Source organism: Dunckerocampus dactyliophorus, chromosome 11, assembly GCF_027744805.1.
Source record: "Dunckerocampus dactyliophorus isolate RoL2022-P2 chromosome 11, RoL_Ddac_1.1, whole genome shotgun sequence".
NCBI classification, from domain to species: domain Eukaryota; kingdom Metazoa; phylum Chordata; class Actinopteri; order Syngnathiformes; family Syngnathidae; genus Dunckerocampus; species Dunckerocampus dactyliophorus.
The window spans coordinates 2,002,323-2,020,139 of NC_072829.1; the positions used below are offsets into that span (position 1 = coordinate 2,002,323).

At 41.9% G+C, this 17,817-nt stretch overlaps 2 protein-coding genes across 9 annotated transcripts in view; one reads left to right on the forward strand and one right to left on the reverse strand.

Moving 5' to 3' along the window:
- si:ch211-114c17.1 (pre-mRNA-processing factor 39) lies at positions 1-14,124 on the forward strand. Of its 6 annotated transcripts, none has more exons than XM_054791880.1 (17): positions 1-1,107; positions 1,180-1,245; positions 2,007-2,248; positions 2,350-2,475; positions 2,567-2,685; positions 4,893-5,060; positions 5,819-5,999; positions 6,076-6,180; positions 6,295-6,409; positions 6,894-7,057; positions 7,662-7,788; positions 7,877-8,148; positions 8,846-9,030; positions 9,110-9,184; positions 10,889-11,060; positions 11,132-13,227; positions 13,745-14,124. In XM_054791880.1, exons 2-16 carry the CDS (start codon positions 1,224-1,226, stop codon positions 11,201-11,203), a joined length of 2,145 nt encoding a protein of 714 aa, XP_054647855.1. In that variant the 5' UTR covers positions 1-1,107; positions 1,180-1,223; the 3' UTR covers positions 11,204-13,227; positions 13,745-14,124. The 6 variants fall into 6 exon arrangements, with proteins under 6 accessions (XP_054647855.1, XP_054647851.1, XP_054647854.1 ...); XM_054791876.1 differs by lacking the exon at positions 1,180-1,245 and having other exon boundaries at positions 1-657; positions 11,132-11,386; positions 11,451-13,227; XM_054791879.1 differs by having other exon boundaries at positions 1-1,245.
- Positions 12,266-17,817, reverse strand: part of ubxn1 (UBX domain protein 1) — an 11,327-nt gene continuing 5,775 nt past the window's right edge. Inside the window, exons 1-10 of one of the 3 annotated variants that reach the window (XM_054791885.1) lie at positions 16,975-17,007; positions 16,430-16,494; positions 16,269-16,322; positions 13,865-13,992; positions 13,690-13,777; positions 13,408-13,599; positions 13,286-13,337; positions 13,106-13,219; positions 12,845-13,028; positions 12,266-12,756 (exon numbers count right to left, since the gene is read on the reverse strand). In XM_054791885.1, the coding sequence (XP_054647860.1) occupies positions 12,716-12,756; positions 12,845-13,028; positions 13,106-13,219; positions 13,286-13,337; positions 13,408-13,599; positions 13,690-13,777; positions 13,865-13,992; positions 16,269-16,322; positions 16,430-16,488 (912 nt within the window). In that variant the 5' untranslated portion in view covers positions 16,489-16,494; positions 16,975-17,007 and the 3' untranslated portion in view covers positions 12,266-12,715. The other 2 variants (XM_054791884.1, XM_054791883.1) reach the window with 2 other exon arrangements.

The following is a 17,817-nucleotide window of genomic DNA, read 5'->3' on the forward strand; positions in this document are numbered from 1 at the left end:
ACTAACGTGCAGGCTATGGGATCACTGCAGGGACTTGAGAGCAGCCGCTCATAGCATATACCAAGCTAACTACTGTTGTTAGCCCCCGATTTATTTGTTGTAAACTTAATGGTTTCAAACGGAGCGGGAATGAAGGACCAGTGTTTTTTGGCTTTTTAAGATTAGGAGAAATCAATTCGAGGCTAACTGGTTAGCTCGCTAGCTAGTGGCCATCTCGAATCCATGCAGCCTACGAGTTGCAATGTGGTATAAACAATAACAGGAGTATAAAGGGGACTATTTCATGTCTACAGGGCTCTAATAATGTTAAAAACTGTATTCGGAAAGTCATAAACAGGTTTTTGTGCTGTAATTAAGAAAACTAAAAAAAACAATTTAACGCGGTAGGGTCTGGAACTAATGAACCGCTATCCGTATTTTCATCACTTTACATAATTATCTGTGTACATTGCATGTTATTATACTGAACGTCGCACTCTGAATGTGTTTAGTATTTGCGTTCGGGGGAAACTTTCTGCCTCGATGGCAGCGCACGTTTGTGACGTCACTCAATGTTTGCCATCATGGCGGCGCGTTTTAGTGACGCCACAGCGACATTTGCCATCATGGCGGCTGAAGGCGAAATAAGCGGCGATGGGGAGCTCGGAGAGCCTTCAGGTACTTCGAATAACGCCAAATGCAATTCAGCGTCCCGCTACGCATCGTGTCGGACAAATGTTTGGGCTGCTGCTTGATTTTGCAAGAGCTCCAGATGAACGTCAAAGTCAGAGATGGCTGGTTTGAGGGCTGCAATGTCTATAGCCAAACTAGGCTAACTGGAGTTGAAATGTAGACACCGTCAATTAGAACAATAACACTTTCAGTTTCACTTGTCACAAGTAGAGTAATTCACTTACTCCTCTTACTCCACTTAGTTCCAATATGACGTACAACGTTTTCAAGTAAAATTACTTACTTTGCCAAGTTGTAAAACACAAAACCTTCTGTTTATGTAGACATGTATGTTTATAGAAGCACTGTTTACAATACAATTGTTGTTTCCAATACAGCCTAGGCTCCCAACGTGGGGTACGTGTACCGCCAGAGGTACGCCAATTGTCATATGATGTACGTGAGTAAAAATGAAAAACAATTAACGCTTAACGCTCACAATTACGAGTGCACATGAACACCTCGTAGCAGAGAGCGCACAATCATAGCAGAAAGAAGGAAGGAGACACGGCATGAAGTTCTTCATTGGTCTGTGTAAGTTATATGAATAAGTAAGCAACTTTGATGATCATGTTGTGTATTAAGCGTGTTTAATCTTGATGGTTTAATTATTATTGGTGTTCCAATTCCTGCTCTGTGAAAACCTGTCTATGTATGTGCGTGTCAGGATGAGAGAGTGGGGATTCCCCTGAAAATGAGGCTTTATTGCTGCTTGTATGTATTTTTGTACTTTACGTACTGCTTTATCATGTTTGTTAAACTTTCCCTTTCAATTTTGTAGCAAAATAATATGCAGATGATAGCGATTGCAAGTGGACAAGGATCCCAACATCTGTCTGAAATAAAAGCTATGTAGGACCAATACTTAGATACTGTATTCATCTTCAAGAGAAATTTACATCTTATCTATCAGTGCTCATGTAAAACTTTTATCAAAATTTGACCTTGCAAATTACACATTTTTGAAGCAGAATGACTTACTATAAAACTAATTAACCAATTAATCATGCTTAATATTTCAATTTAATGAAAATGTTTTTTTTTTTTTTAAGTGTGCGGGAGTAGGGCTTACATGGCTTCAAGTCAAATGTCTGAAGGGGTACGCAATTGGTGAGAGGTTGGGAACCACTGCAATACAGGATTGTTTACAATACAGTTGTGCAACAACATTGAATGCAATTGGGAATGCATAGTGACATGATATGACACCCCCCACCAGAATTAATTTTTAATGGAAACATATCCCAAGTCTGAATCTGGGTTGAGGTGCATTTTTAATGCCTCACTTTCTACAGCCATGGAGGCCGCCGAGGTCCCCACGCCGCCTCCTCCAGAGATGTCAAACGAGGACAGGAGCGCCGCCGTGGTCGCCGAGCCCTCTGGCGACCCAGACTGTGTTGCCGTCTCTCTTCCTGCCGCTGCAGAGGACGAGGACGGTGCTATGCCGGCAGACTTTGAACGTCTGTGGGAGGCTGCACACGACAGCCCTCATGACTTCGCCAGCTGGACTGACCTGTTGCAATATTGCGAGCAAGAGGTGAACGTTTATTACGTCTGATTGAACCCCATGAAGCCACATGGACCTGTATGATTCTTCTATATCTATTAGCATGTAAGATGTTATTTGTTTCTTCTCAGGGACACCACGTAGCATCGCGGAGAGCCCTGGTGGCATTCCTCGCCCGCTATCCCCTCTGCTACGGCTATTGGAAAAAATTTGCTGATTTGGAGCGCCGTGCTGGTAACAACGACAAAGCGGCGGAGGTGAAGAGACTTAAACTGTAATCCACCGTTTATACAGCATGACTGTATTCTATTGGTTTTTAGGGGCTTTTTGTGCTGTGTTTTGTGCCAGGTGTGTGTTCAAGGTCTCCACTCGATCCCCCTGAGTGTGGATTTGTGGATCCACTACATCAACCTGCTGCTGGGAACACTCGACATGAACCTGATCGAGTCACCCAAGCGTATTCGCAGGTGCCTGCACAAACATAATTACTACATTTCCTCGTGTAGTGGGCGTGTGTTTACTCAACTGCAGAGAGTACCAGGTGTCTACTAGGGCTAAGGCGTTTAATAAAACACTCCTGATCAAACTGTTAAGACCAGTTGGAAAAACTGCAAGAATGTACACTTTGCACTGTTGGATCTTAAAGAGGTTCTAAGTCTGGGGTGTCCAAAGTGCGGCCCGGGGGCCATTTGCAGCCCATGGCTGTGATTTTATCGAACCGCCGCACAGTCTAAACATTTAATTTAACAAGGAATCTTAAAAAAAAAAAAAAAAAAAAAAAAAACAGCAGCAAAAATGGGGAAAATCAATCAAAAGTACAAATATTAGAAGAGTTGTAATCTAGCAAGGAAAAAAAGACATAATTTCACAAGAATAAAGTAATAATATGAGGAAAAATGTCATTTTAGTAGCATGAAGATGAAATATATAATATAAGAAATATAAGAAAAAAGTTTTTTTTTTTAAGTCAAAGACAATGAATAAAGTTGTTATTTTTGGAAGAAAATGGGGGAAAATATATAACATGGGAATAAAGTCTAAATATCAGGAGAAGAAAAGAAGTTGAAATATTTGGAAAACTATACAAAAAAAATCAATTGCAGAAATTTTACCAAAATATTAAGAGAAAAAAATCGTTTTCTAATGAGAAAAAAGTTGCAATTTTATGAACACAAACTAAAATGAGGAAAAATATTTTAGTAACAATGTTGAAATAAAAAAAAAAAACATTACTGTTATAACTTATATAAAGTCATAATTACAGGAAGAAAATTTACAAGAGGAAAGCTGAAGTGAAATAGTTGGAAAATTAAAAAAATCAAGAAATGGAAAAAACATCTGTCATTTTACGGGAATAAAGTCAAAATATTAGTCATAATCGAATGAAGAACAAAAGTCCCAATTTTACAAGAATAATGTCGTATTATTATGGAAATAAACATAATTTTTAGTAGCATTTCCCCCATATTCCAAAGGTGAAATGCAGGTTTTTCTTGAGCTACATGTACAGTAGCTTCTTAGCATATCTCAATGTGTTGGTTTACAAAATATCAAAGTGGCCCTTGCATCCTTTCATGTTTCAGTATGTGGCCCTTGCTGGGAAAAGTTTGGGCACCCCGGTTCTAAGTATAGATTCAAAATACAAAAAGAAGAAATGAGAGTGACACAAAAAGTCATTTATTGCAAAGAAGCATGAAAGTGAAATAGGACTGTCTATCAGCTCATCAAGAGTTTTAAGATGGCAGCCTCGAAAAGGAAAAACTTGGCAAAAGTGTGGATTGAATGGGATTTCATGTCAGGTGTTCACACTGTCAAATTCTTTTGATGGCAAACGCAAAAAAGCTGTCCCCTGCCCGAACGCGGGACGATTGCTGAGCTGCATAAGCAAGGCCTGTCGCCGCCAGCGCGCCATTGCTGCTGAGGTTGGTTGGACGCAGTAAGACGGGCATTTGAAACTTCTTCAAACATCCTGAGGCTCATGGAACAAAAAAGTCAAGAAATAGATCCAAAAAATGTCACCGGCCTCGAGCCGGAGGATCCCATCGGATGTCCGTCAAGACACGGGACGAGCCTTGGCTGAAATGTTCTGGCGATCATGTCCGCTGCTTGCCATTACTGACACCTAGTGGCCAATGTAGAATACCACGTTCATGATGAGAATGCTTCTTCTGCCTTGTATTTTAGCTCATTTAGTTTGTTCCTTTAGCCAATTTTATGCCTGAAAATGCTTAATTTGGGCCAAGAGTAAGTACAATTTGCTTAAATATGCATATTTTGTTCTGATAATAGGCCATATTCAACCACAAAACAGGGGTCATTTATGAATTAATTAATTAATTAGGATGGGGGCGCAGGTTTTGACCCGTGATGTAGCGAGGGACGACTGCATTTGAAGTAATATACTTTTACATTATAATATATTATGTGTTTTTCGCCTCAAACTTTTTCATTGCACCCTTTGTTTCCCGTCCCCAATTCTTATCAATCCCATGTTCAAATCTTAGCAACTTTTGCTCTGAAAAACTCAGCTCAGACTCCACTGTAAAGTTCAGCTTTACAGATGCCATGTGTGTTGTTGGAGGATTGATGTCTGCCTGATTTTACCCGAGCGGCGGGGGGAGGCAGTTGTTGACTTGAGGTTCAGTTTTTTTTTGTTTTTTTTTTCATCTTTCAGTGTGTTTGAGGATGCGGTTGTAGCAGCAGGCCTGGACTTCCACTCAGACCGGCTGTGGGATCTCTATGTGGAATGGGAGAAGGAGCAAGGAAACGTGGGGAACGCTACAGCCGTACTGGACAGAGTCCTCAAAGTTCCCACTCAGTTGTACAACACCCACTACGAAAAGTAAGACACGCCCATTAGGGATGTCCCCATCCGAACTCCAGGATCGGGATCAGCTGTATTTTGAAGATCGGATAAAATCGGCTTCTGCCACGAGATCGGGCCGATGCAGACGTGTCCGTGGTGATGTTAGTTTCACGTTGGATATTGGGCTCCGTAGCTACAGCGGTAGTTCCCCCTCACTGTGCCCGGACTGCTGTGTCACGGTGCGGGGAGCTCGCACGGGAAGTGCCGCTTTAACCGCTGGTTGTTTTATACTAGGGAACGTGAATAAATTCCTATTGCATTGACGAGAGTTTTTAAAAAAGAAAAAGTCTTATATTCTAAATCACAAATCAAATCTAAACCACAAATTGATCTATAATCATGTCAAGTCCTACCCTAAAAGTATTTTTGCATGCCCATTTTTTTCCAATTTTATCTTTTATTAGATGGACTTTTATTGGATTCGGGACCTGACGGAGGTTTGTTACAAAAGCCAAACAATATTGTTGGTCATGCTGTGTAAATTAAGTCAAATTCAGCAATGCTTTGAAGAGCTATTTTAATAACCATATTCAATTCCACAAATTCATGTTTGGAACAAAAGCTTATAAAAAAAAAAAAAAAAAAACAATCGATCAGATCGGCAAGAATGTAAAAAAATAAATAAATAAATTTGGATGGCAAGATAGAATCATGGATGGGACATCCCTACAGCCTATGACCCCCAACATCACCCGTGTGTGCTTGATACATGTCACATGTGACGTCTCTCTCAGGTTCAAGGCCCACCTGAGCAGCCACGAGCCTAAAGAAGTGCTCTCTCTGGAGGAGTACGAGGAGGTGAGGGCGTTTTGCCGCGAGAGTCAGAAAGTGGAGCGTGCCGAGCAGGCCAAGGAGAAGGAAGAAGAGAGGCCGCCTGGGGAGGAGGAGCCCGCCACGCCCGAGGGCACAGACTCTGTGAGGAGCGTCTCAGTGGTTCAAAGTTGAGCTGAGGTCGTCAGAATGAGCGACGTCATTGCTGTCGTTTGCTTAGGAGGAACTGATGCAGAGGATTAGAGAGCAAGTGTTGCTTCGCAGGGACAAAGTCTACCAGGAGAACGAAGACGAAGTCCGCAAGAGGTGGAACTTTGAAGATGCTGTGAGTCAGCAAAGCTCCTTTTTTTTTTTTTTTTTCCTCCTGGACCTTCATTTTTCTCTACTAGTTGTGCTGTTTCAACTATATATTGACATTTTGTATTTATTTTATATACAGATCAAACGCCCTTATTTCCATGTGAGGCTGCTGGATCACGCCCAGCTGCGAGGCTGGCACTCCTACCTGGACTGGGAGCTGGCTCAGCTCAACACCGACACTCAAGCCAACAAAGGTGATGGACGCTGACTTATCATGGGCCCATATTAGGATTCCTTATTTATTCTTTACTTATTTAACTAACTAACTAATGCCGGATGAACCGTGCAAAGAACCCCTGCATATGTTGCATCATCGGACAGGTTTTGATCGTAGGTACTTTGCTATTTATAGTGTGCATCATTTTGCATAACCGGGGAAGTAACTGACGAAAAAAAGCTTATTTTGGGGGACAGGCCATCTTCTGTTATTTCTTTGCGTAGGCTGCCATCTTGTGGTTGCCCTCTGCATGAGAAACAATCCCGAAAGCGATAAATACAATTAAGGTATATGATCCCAATGTCGACATTACCGATGCAGTGGGCAAATCGATCCCAGTGTTGAGGTGGTGATCTGCAAGGATACCATGCCGTACCCGGGCTAATGGCAGGGCAGAACCATTCCAAATTCCAGTATTAAAAGTCTTATGCATCACATTTGCCACCTGTGCTTCTGCGTAGATGCAAACGAGTCAGACACGGATGTTAAAGATGCGACAGAGGACACGGCCCAGCCTCGGCAAGAAACGCAAGAAACTGCGGGCGCCCGTGACGACCACAGAGTTCGTGTTCTCTTTGAGCGCTGCTTGATCGCCTGCGCTCTCTATGAGGAATTCTGGACCCGGGTAAGAGAATGCAGTCGGTGCACAACAAGCTGCGATACAAGGTTGTCATTGTTTGCATGGTGAAGTAGGAGCGTCACAAGATATCGTCTATGAGACGGGACGAAATTTTAACATTACTTTTAAGAAAAAATACAGTATAAAAAAATATATGACAATATGTCACAATCTACTAATTTCATTTCTACCAGCCTCATGAGGCTACACTCCTCTGCGCTCTGTGTGTATGCTACGGACCCCGCCTCCACCCACCGAGACAAAGATGGTATGCCGTTGTTCTATGGAACGCACGTCCCAAGGTGCTAAAACCAATGCACAGACTGAACCCTCTTCCTGCCTGTTTGGAGGCGTGGGACGAGGGAAACAGACACGCATGCACGTGGCGGTATACTCAGGCCGGCAAATTTATTGAGTTCATTTTCATTTATTGCGTGATGAATTCATTTATTGCTTATGGTCCCGGGCCCAGTGCCAATGAGACATTTGTTTTTCTGAACGAGAAATCTTCATAAAAATGCTTGTTGAGATGTTAGCGGTGTACTTACAGTGTGCTTGTGAGACACGGTGTAATTCATGAGCTTCTTCCTCGTGTGTTCTGCGTGTTCAGTACATTCAATACTTGGAGCCACTCAGCGTGGATGAGGCCCGTGCCGTCTACAAGCGAGCCTGTGAGATCCACCTACCGTCCAGACCCAACATCCACATGCAGAGGGCCACCTTTGAGGAGAAGCACGGTGCGGGGAAAGCATTTATTTAGCCTATACGCACACATTCACATTCTCCATTCCCGTTTGTCTAACTGGGCCTCTCCTTGGCCCTTAGGTGACCTGGCCGAGGCTCGGCGAGTGCTGGAGGCTCTGGAGAAAAACACGCCGGGTTTGGCGGTGGTTCGCCTCCGCAGGGCCGCGTTGGAGAGGAGGGCAGGCCAGCTGGAACGGTCAGAAGCTCTGCTGCAGGAGGCGGTGGCTCAGTCCAAAGAGAAGCCCACGTTGCACGCCTTCTACTCCATCAAGCTCGCTCGGCTGCTGCTCAAGCTGGGCAGGAACCCCAGCAGAGCTCGCAGCGTTTTACAGGAAGCGCTGGAGATCAGTCCGGTGAGGACTAAACTCAAACTTAAAAATGTAAATTAAAAAAAAAAGTTTTTATACAAACATTGGATTTATTTTGAGCCTCGCTTTATCGCAGGAAATAGCATGGGGGGGCTCTACTACTTCAAATATGACTTTACACAGAATGAATGTGTTACACTGGGAAATATCATCCGATGAAATGGATGGAAAACAAATATTACAATATGAAATAATTGTATTGAACTTCTATAGACTAACAAATGTGGAGGGCATTTTGTGCCAATGTGACAAATATAAAGGCAATCACATCAACGCAAAAAAGTAGATTTCAATCCAACGAAATACTTAATACAAAAATGATGTGAAAAATCTGAAATAATTCCGTTTTAGCAATAAGTATGGAAGCCTTGTTGTGACAAAATTAGATAAATTTAAAGCCAATGGAATAATTAAAATATAAAAAATATATTGCTAAATATAATCTGAAATAATATTCATTTTTATATGACCGATGTACTTATTTAATCATTCATTGAATATATTTTTGTCCCCCCCCCCCCATTTTTTAAATGATAAAATATAGCAACTTGATTTTCTTAGAAATTGAGATGTAAATTACTGTATTTGTATTTATTTATATACTGATGTGTGGAATTTTACCAAAATGACTGGGAGCATCCACACGTTCCGTAATATGTAGCACCTTCTCGTGTACCCTCAGGATAACGACAAGCTGCACCTGAACTTGTTTGAGTTGGAGCTGGAGGGCGAGCCCTTGTCCTCGGCCAAGGCGGTGCAGGAGTGTGTGACGCGAGCTCTGGCGGCGCCCCTCGCCTCGCACACCAAGCTACGCTTCTCACAGCGCGGCCTCCAGTTTGCTGAAGAGTACAGCGACTCTATCAAGAGGTGGGTCTCACGTTGATGACGTGTTTTTCTTTGTCCTTTTATTCCTCTCTAACAGCCTGCCCGTATGTCTTCCTCCCAGTGTGATGTCTGTGTATGAAGAGCACCAGAAACTGCTGAAAGAACTCGGCGGGACAAAGAGAGAAGCTGAAAATGGGTGAGAGAAGAAAGAGATGCATGATACCACATTGCTTCATTTTATTACCAGCTAACTGAATTAAAATACTGGGATTTAGTGCATACTGTAATCCCTCGTTTATCACAGTTAATTGATTCCTTCCTAATAAATGAAATATTTTCGTAGTTAGAGCATAGAAAACCTGTTTACGACCTTCTAAATACAGTTTTTAGCATCATTAGAGCCTTCTACAAATTAACTAACACCCTGATAGTCACCTTTACACTCCAGTTACCCGATATAGTAGATGTAATAATAGAAACTAAGACATCTTGGATGTTACTGACACTCAGTGACCAGTGTAGAATGCTACTGCAATGCACGTCAGTGACTTTATTAACAAGCAGAGAACACACATGCAGTGAGCATTCACACAGGAGCTGCTGTCGGCCACAACTCACGCCAGTGACTACACTCTCCACACTGCTAACACTCAGCTCAACACACGTCACTTTCCGGGCACCGCCCCTTAAAGGCACACACAACAAGACAGATACTACATATCACATCTTCTGAATGCCTAATATTTGTGTTTTTGTTCATTTAGCCATTTTTGTGCTTGAAAATGCTTTATTTAGGTCAAGAATACGTACAATTTGCTTATTTCCTACAGCATGAAATATAATCCTTCGTCCTTGGGACCAAAAATGGCGGTTTCCCAAAAAATAAATCTAAAGTAAAAACGCAAGCACACATGCACTTTTTTTTTGGCACATATACGCCATCCCAAAGATCAGTAGAGACACACACTTTTCATTTCAGTTCGGTCGTCAGGCACCCTTGCACAAAACGGCAAAAAGTGTGAAATTCTGCTGCATGCTTTGAATGGGGGGAAAAAATGGTGTACTACACTGCTGATGGGGGTGTCATACAACTTCATGTCAAAATATCCAAACTACCCCTTTAAAATGTATGTGGGATCAAAAATGGCATTTTGGAGCGTTGCCATTTTAAGCTAATTTTAAGGAACGGAGATCACAATTTTGAAATATTTTGAAAATGAATACAGTCGTCCCTCGTTTGTAGCGGTTAATTGTTTCCAGACCGCGATATAGGATTCATGTTAATAAGTGGAATATTTCTGTGGTTAGAGCACAGAAAGCTATTTATGGCTCTTTTAACAGTTTTTTAGACATGAAATAACACCCCTATAGCCACCTTGACACTCCTATTACTCATTGTTTACATCATATTGTGCAACTCTTATGCTGTAGGGACTCGAGGCGGCCACACGCTCGCGAGCTAACCAGTTAGCCTTGAGTTAATTTCTTCTAAACTTAAGAAGCCAAAAACTTACCACTTCCACACAGAATGAGAGGAGAACTTTTTTTCAGTCTATCCTGTGGGACATGCCATGGCTGACTTCATGCAGTGTTAAGGTAATGTCATGTAAGCTAATGTCTCAATGTTTTGTGTCATTACTGCCTCCTAGTGAGCACAATAGTACATATCACTTGTATTTCCATATGTTTGGACTAATATACCATAGTCTACCACCAGCCATCATTAATAATCATCATTAGTAATTTCTAAAAAAAAACGCGATACAGTGATAATCAGTCCGTGATATTGCGAGGGACGATTGTATCCTCCAAATTTGACCTGTATTCATCCAACAGCGCTTGGAAAAACAAGTTCTGGCACAAAATGTTCCTGACCACATTCACTCTTTATTCCCCGCAGGGATGAAGACCCAGAGAAAAAGAGCAAAGACGATGACGGCTCGGCGGCCGACGCATCCGCACAAGCCCCAGACGCGACGACTCACACCCCGATCACTACGCCGCCGCCCCAGGCAATGAGTACCGACACAAGCGGCCAGGCCGGCTACGGCGCGTACAGCAACTGGTATCAGGTATGAATGACTGAAGCTAACTAACTCTGTCATTTCTAGTTGCTGATTTTGCGTTTTCATTTTGCTTCCAGCAACAACAATACTGCAGTTATGGCTACCAAAACGCCTGGAACTACAACCAGGGCTACTATCCACCCAGCTAACCAGGATGAAATGTTGCCTGTGGACAACAAACTGACACTTTCTGGCTCTCACGGAATATCTTGCAGCATCTTTCCCCTTCTCCATCCTGGATGGGTGAAGACATGGTTCTATGGTTGGTCTCGCATCGCACTCCCCGTGCGGCCAGTGTTGATAGACGATGAGAGGAAGGAAGTGTGACATGAGTAAGCCTCATTGCTCCTTTTTAAACCAGAACTATTTTTGTATGTGACTTCTCCAACGTTGCAGGCCCACCATGGTGATGTTCTACATAAAAGGTGTGTTTTAGTGTCCGAAAGCTCTGCATATTCATGTTTTCATCTACATACATTCAACCTCAACCTATTTTAGGTTCTGTACAAAGAATACCATCATTTCCGGTGCATAAGCCGTTTTTTTTCTTAGAACTTTGAGTCCTGCGGCTTGTACAGCGGTGCGACTCATTTCTGGCAATGTTCTAATCTCGTGACATCTCCTTTACTTGACAACTACGGTACTACTAATCGTTTAAATACTGTGCCGCTCGCGAGTCAGTGAGGAAAATGGTAGCTCTTTCTTTCACAGGAGCCAATCACGAGCTATAAGTCAACTGGCAAGGAGCTTGTCAACCCATTAGAGCCGCAGGCTCCCTCTGGTGGGCAGAGGCAGCTAAATGAATCAGCATTGAATGAAACGCCTTGCTGGGACGAAATGCATTCTGGGAATAACTTTAAATTGTTTTTTTATTTAAAAGTCGTATTGGTGCTTGTAAATTTCTTACCTTTTGAATGTCAAGTTGCTGTGAGATGATTTTAGCGTTCTGACAGTAAGTCAGACTTAAATTGAGTAATGGCCTCCTGCGATTACCAATGGGTTGACAAGCATGTTGTGAGTTTTTTTTCCATAGCTCATGGTTGGCTCCTGTCAAATCAAGAGCTACCTGGTCCTTACATACTCGTGCGCGCCACAATATGCCACTTTAGAACGTGGACATGTGGAACTTATAGTACGGTGCAGCTTATACACCGGAAATGACTGTTTTTAGTTGTGTGCAAATGTGTTGCAGGGAAAGAAGACAACATTGCTGCAGTTCTCCCGAGTCAGCTTTATTCAAAGTCAATTATGCAGACACAATTGTCAATATATTATGACTTATAAAAAACTGGCAACGTAGAATCTCACAAAATCAGGATGTTGTGAAGTGAATTTAAGGCCCTTTTAAATTAACAAGTGGTGAGTGTTTACTTTGGAAGAATCAGGTTAAAATGTAACCGATGTGTTGACCAGTCAGACGCCAACGAGCTTTACCATCTTTCAAGCCACTGCGTTTAAAAAACCAAAACAATCTGGTGAAATCAAGCATGTTTTTTTTGATATTACAAGTGATGACATAACTTCATCTCACTGAGTCCAGTTGGCCGTCTGACACGATGACACTAAAGCTGTACGGTCTGTTGCAGTTTGTTTCTTGTGTTGATGCAGTGGAGGTGGTGAGGTAGGCTCATGAAGCAGATCCCCCCCTCTCGCAGCTCTTTTCATTTTTTGGTAACAACCAGCACAGCTGAAGGCACCAACCCTGAGGAGAAAACGTGGAAAAGATGACAAAACAGCTAAACAACAACAACAACGTGCGTCCTGGTTTAAAAACAAAAAACATTTCTCACCTAACTCTTTGAGGGGTTTTTCCATGTCCAGTTCAGTGTAGACGTGACGAGGGTAGGGGGACAGCAGCGTGAAGTCCTGACCCTCCGGGGTGTTGCCGTTCACCTGCACGTAGACGCGCACCGCCGCCAGCGGCTCCTGGGCCTTGAAGACGGCCGTGATGGTGGAGCCGTCCAGCAGACGCACCTGTCGTTAACGTGAAGGATGGATGTGATCAATATGTTCTTTTTAAGAACGTTTACGGGTGACAGTCCCACCCTCACCTGTATTCGGGACTCGTCATACTCTTTCTTAGTGGGTGGCGGGCCTTGACTGGTGGGCGACACCGGACTGGGCTGGACTGACGTGCTTGTGCTGGACGATCCACTGCCTCCAAACTTTCAAGGTATGCACAATTCCGTTTAAACTTCTAAGACTGTCGCAAAAAGAACTGTGCCAGCTACCTTCTGTGCTCTCTCCTCCCGGTCTCGTGCAATCTTCTCTTTAACCCTTTGCCTGATGGGAATAAATGCAGTTGTTTGATTTTTGACGGTTCCTACTCAAGAGATGCTCGTGGCGACCTTACCTGGCCAGTTTGTCCTCCATCTTCTCCCTCCGCCGCTGCTCTGCCAGCTTCTTCATGTCGTCGTCTTGTATCTTTTGCCGAATCTGCTGCAGCTCTTGGCCCTGCTTCCTGCGCTGCTTTTCCCTCTCCAGCTCCTCGGCCCGCTCTCGCTCTCTCCGCTCCGCCTGCTTCACCCGCATCAGCTCCTCTAGCCTGACAGAGGCATACCAACTTTAGTGAATGCAAAAAAAAAAAAAAAACGAAACACGTCCAGGTGATATTTTGCAGTAAAACTGTTCTGACCTTTTGACTTGCTCTTGTTTCTCCTCCTCTGTCATTTGCTTTTTGGAACTGTCAGCATCACCAACCTGGCTGCCTTCCCCACTCGCAACTGAAAGAAAACAAAAACACACGAGAGTGAATGTCGCCCAAGCCTTTCATCCAAAAAATGACAACATCCCCCTCCCCCTCCACGCACCTCCAGTTGTGTCCCCCAGCAAAGACTCTGGTGTGCCCGTCTGGTCGTCATCCGGTCCTCCCAGGATGTTCTCTGCTGGAGGTTTGTACGGCTCATCAATGTCTGGGTCGTTCTCATGCTCCATTAACCTGAAGAAAGCACAACAAACTGTTCATCCTTTACAGCAGGGGTGTCCAAAGTGCGGCCCAGGGGCCTTTTGCGGCCCGCGGCACGTTCTAAAAACAGAATTTAACAAGAAAATGAAACATTTAAAAAAACAATGCCAAAAAATGGAAAAATCACCCGTAATTTTACAAGAATAAACTCAAAATATAAAGTCATTTAACAAGAGTTTTTGTTGGTAGTTACCATGTTATGAGAATAAACAATTAGAAGAAGGAAGTTGAAATATTTAGCAAATTAAACTGAAGAAATGACCAGAAAAAGTTGCAATTTTCTATTTCAGTAAGGGAAAAAAAAGTCTTAATTTTATGACAAACTCAATATTTTGAGGAAAAGTCATGTCATTTTAATTGCACAGAATTGAAATGTTACAGAAAAAATAAAACATTTTAAGTTGTAATATCCGAAACAAAACAGTTGTCATTTTTGTAAAATATTATGGGAATAAAGTCATAATATGAGGAGGAAATGTGCAAATAATATTTGAGAAGAAAGTTGAAATACAGTCAAACCTGTCTTAGCGGCCACCTGCCTATAGCAGCCACTGAAAAATCCCCCGCAGCAAATTTACATGTTATAGACCCTGTGTATAGCAGTCACCTGTCCAACGCGGCCAGCGGCCACCCATTTTGTCTCCCTTGGTCAATATCTGACCGCATATAGCAGCCAAATTACCAACTCAAGTAGAAGCTTCATGCAGGAAAAAGTGTAGACTTTAATTACTGAGTCCTAGCTCAGTCACAATCATTCACAAGATCCACACAAACTGTCAGTTGTTCCACATAAAAAAGCCGTCTTCTTTATAGCTTGCTATTTCCTGGTCAAACATGTAACTTAAAGAGCATTTGCACCAAAACATTACCGCAAAGTAGGCTAGGAACAGGACGTGCTCCCAGCGACGCTACAATTAAAAAAAAAACATATGCTAGCATGCATGCGGCAGCGGGAGCAAAACTGAGTTCGGTTGTACTTAACTGAAGTATTTTATCAGTTATCAGTTATTATTAAGCCTCTAGCTTCCTTTTAGTAAGTAAAAACCTTGGCTATGATTGCACTACATTGTCATGTAGACCTACAAAGTACACTTGGAAGAACAAGCGGTGAATAAATGTATTGCAACTGATGAGGGGTAGGATTAAATGAGCTTTGCTTCTTCCTACTCCTTTTTGGACATGCAAAATTGTGAATTGTACTATGTGATGTGCTACTGTTTGACTCATATGCATGTTCAGGATTAATTAAAACCATGAACCATGATAATAACAAGCCTAGTAGTGCTGTACAACTTTTATCCGCAGTCCGCAGTGCCCTCTACGGGTCAACATTATTATTATTATTTTTTCCCTTTTTTTTCTCCCTCTACTTGTCAACATTCAAACTGGATGCCAACCTGTCTATAGAGGCCACCTGTCTATAGCGGCCACTTTTGCAGACTCCCTCTAGTGGCCGCTATAGACAAGTTTGACGTATTTGGAAAATTGAGGGCAAAAAAACGCAGCAAAAATGGAGGAAAAAAAGAGCTAAGTCGATACAAATAATGGGCTTTTTCACCGACATGACAAGCTGACATGCAGTTTTTCTCAAATATTTTTAACATGTTAGCATATCTACATGTGTTGCTTTACAAAATATCAAAGTGGCAACGTTACATCCTTTCATTTTTCGCTACGTGGCCCCCACTGGACAAAGTTTTAGTCATTACGGTCGATATTTCAAGTTCATTGCGATTGAAAGGTTTATGTTTCTTAAATGTGCAGGAGTTGGGGGTACATGGCTTCAGGTCAAATGTCTGAAGGGGTGTGCCACTGTAAAAAGTTTGGGAACCGCTGCCTCAAAAGACTGAAGTATGAAAAGTATCCATATTTTGATTTGAGAGCATGAGGCGCTGATATCGGAAGTATCAATATCTCAATACTGATCCGCACATCACCAATTGGCAGATTTTCGCCACAAGTTGGGATCTCCTGTAGTCCAAACTGAATTCTTAATATATAAAGGGTTGCATGAGTTTATGTTTAGATAAATGAGTCATTAAAAAGGCATTTTCAACAAGACATTTCAACATTTTTTTGTCGCAAGGAACGAATGTCAGCTTTTGTGCATTGTTGCAATTTATTGGTAATTTATGGAACTGGGAATGAATATCCTCTGACAAATGTTTACCTATACGATTCCAACACAGCCAAAATGGCTTCACATTTCAAACAAAAGATCTGTTTAGCACGCTCGGTGTCAAACCCACCAGTCCATGGCTTGTTCGATGCCCTGGTTGCCTGTGCTGGCTACAGCTCTTTCTCTGCAAAGACACGAACCACACGCAGTGTTGATTGACACACTGTACGTGACCAGCTCCACTCACAATATTAATAATCACCACGATAAGAACAAATCAATGGCACTTACGCTCTGTTCCGGTCAAAGCCCATCTCCAAAAGGCTCTCAAGCGTTGTTAAGTCTGCCATCTTCAGCTGAAAGACAAAAAGGTGAAAAATAAACACCACGTATTTGTGTACATTCAATACTTTTAATGTGTTTTCTTCCACTGACGCCATTCAGCTCGACGCAAGCCAACTTCAGCTACTTAACTCAACTCAAGCCTTCAGCTCATAAACAATGCTGCAGTTCACCAGTCAGTCACAAATCATCTTTACCGAGATGGCTGCTGTTATCTTACCCCTGTTTGGTTGACTGTTGCTGCCTTAAACGACGACAAACTATGCTAGACTTAGCAGTGATACGGCTAGCATCCAGAGAGCCCAAGCTAACGTTAGCTTTGAAGCCAAGAGGGGCTAGCGAGATAAAAGGCGAAATGACCGCAGTGCCAACAAACTTGATCGTCACTTTTGGCTATTGATATTTATATTGGTTGCTGAATTCCACGGTCTGGCGTTTTTATTTCCCCTATTGGAACGATAATTAAGTGATGACCATCGTTAGCTTACTCACACCTTCACCACAGCATCAACGTGTACGGAAGCCCACACAGGTTAAACAGTATGAAACTACAACGATTAACTGTAGTAGCTAATTTATATTTTTGCTGTTATCATTATGATGTTATTATATATTATTATACGATTGGAAGTAACTACTATATTATTTTAATATTAACGCTAATATTATTATACGATTGGAAATAACATATTTGTGTGATTTTTTTTCGGTGTGTGTTTCAATAATGACTGTTTTTTGTCAATATGCAACAGTTTCAAGAGGTTGGGGTACTTTGCAACCATATCATGAAAAAGAAGGAAACGTGTACACATGTACACTATTTACAATTACATGCTAATAATTAATTGACATTTTTAGAGGATCATTTTTACAATCAATTCACAGTTGAAATATTTCATAAAAATTAATGTAGAATGAATACATATTTTAACGACAGTGACAAGCCTAAGGAGAACTATGAAAAATATTTCGCATTTACTTTTTAGTTAATCATAGATAAACAGGTAAAATGTATAGAAAATCAGTAGGGCTGCCAAATGATTAAAAATGTTATCAAATTAATCAGTTTTCAAATTATTTCATCATAATTTGCAACTATGTGTGAAAACTGCCTTTTTTTTTTTACTGTATTTTATGAACAAAAAGATAAATGACAGGACACAATTTTATGTATTTGTATGCATTAACTCCAAATGAAGAGGAAATTGAAGTCATGCTAAAAGATGGCACACGTCTGACAATCTCTTTACCTAACACGAGTCTCTTTAATTGTAGCACATTTAACCGTGTTATTACGAGCCATGGGGGTGCGTTCAAAGAAACCACGTATATTTTTC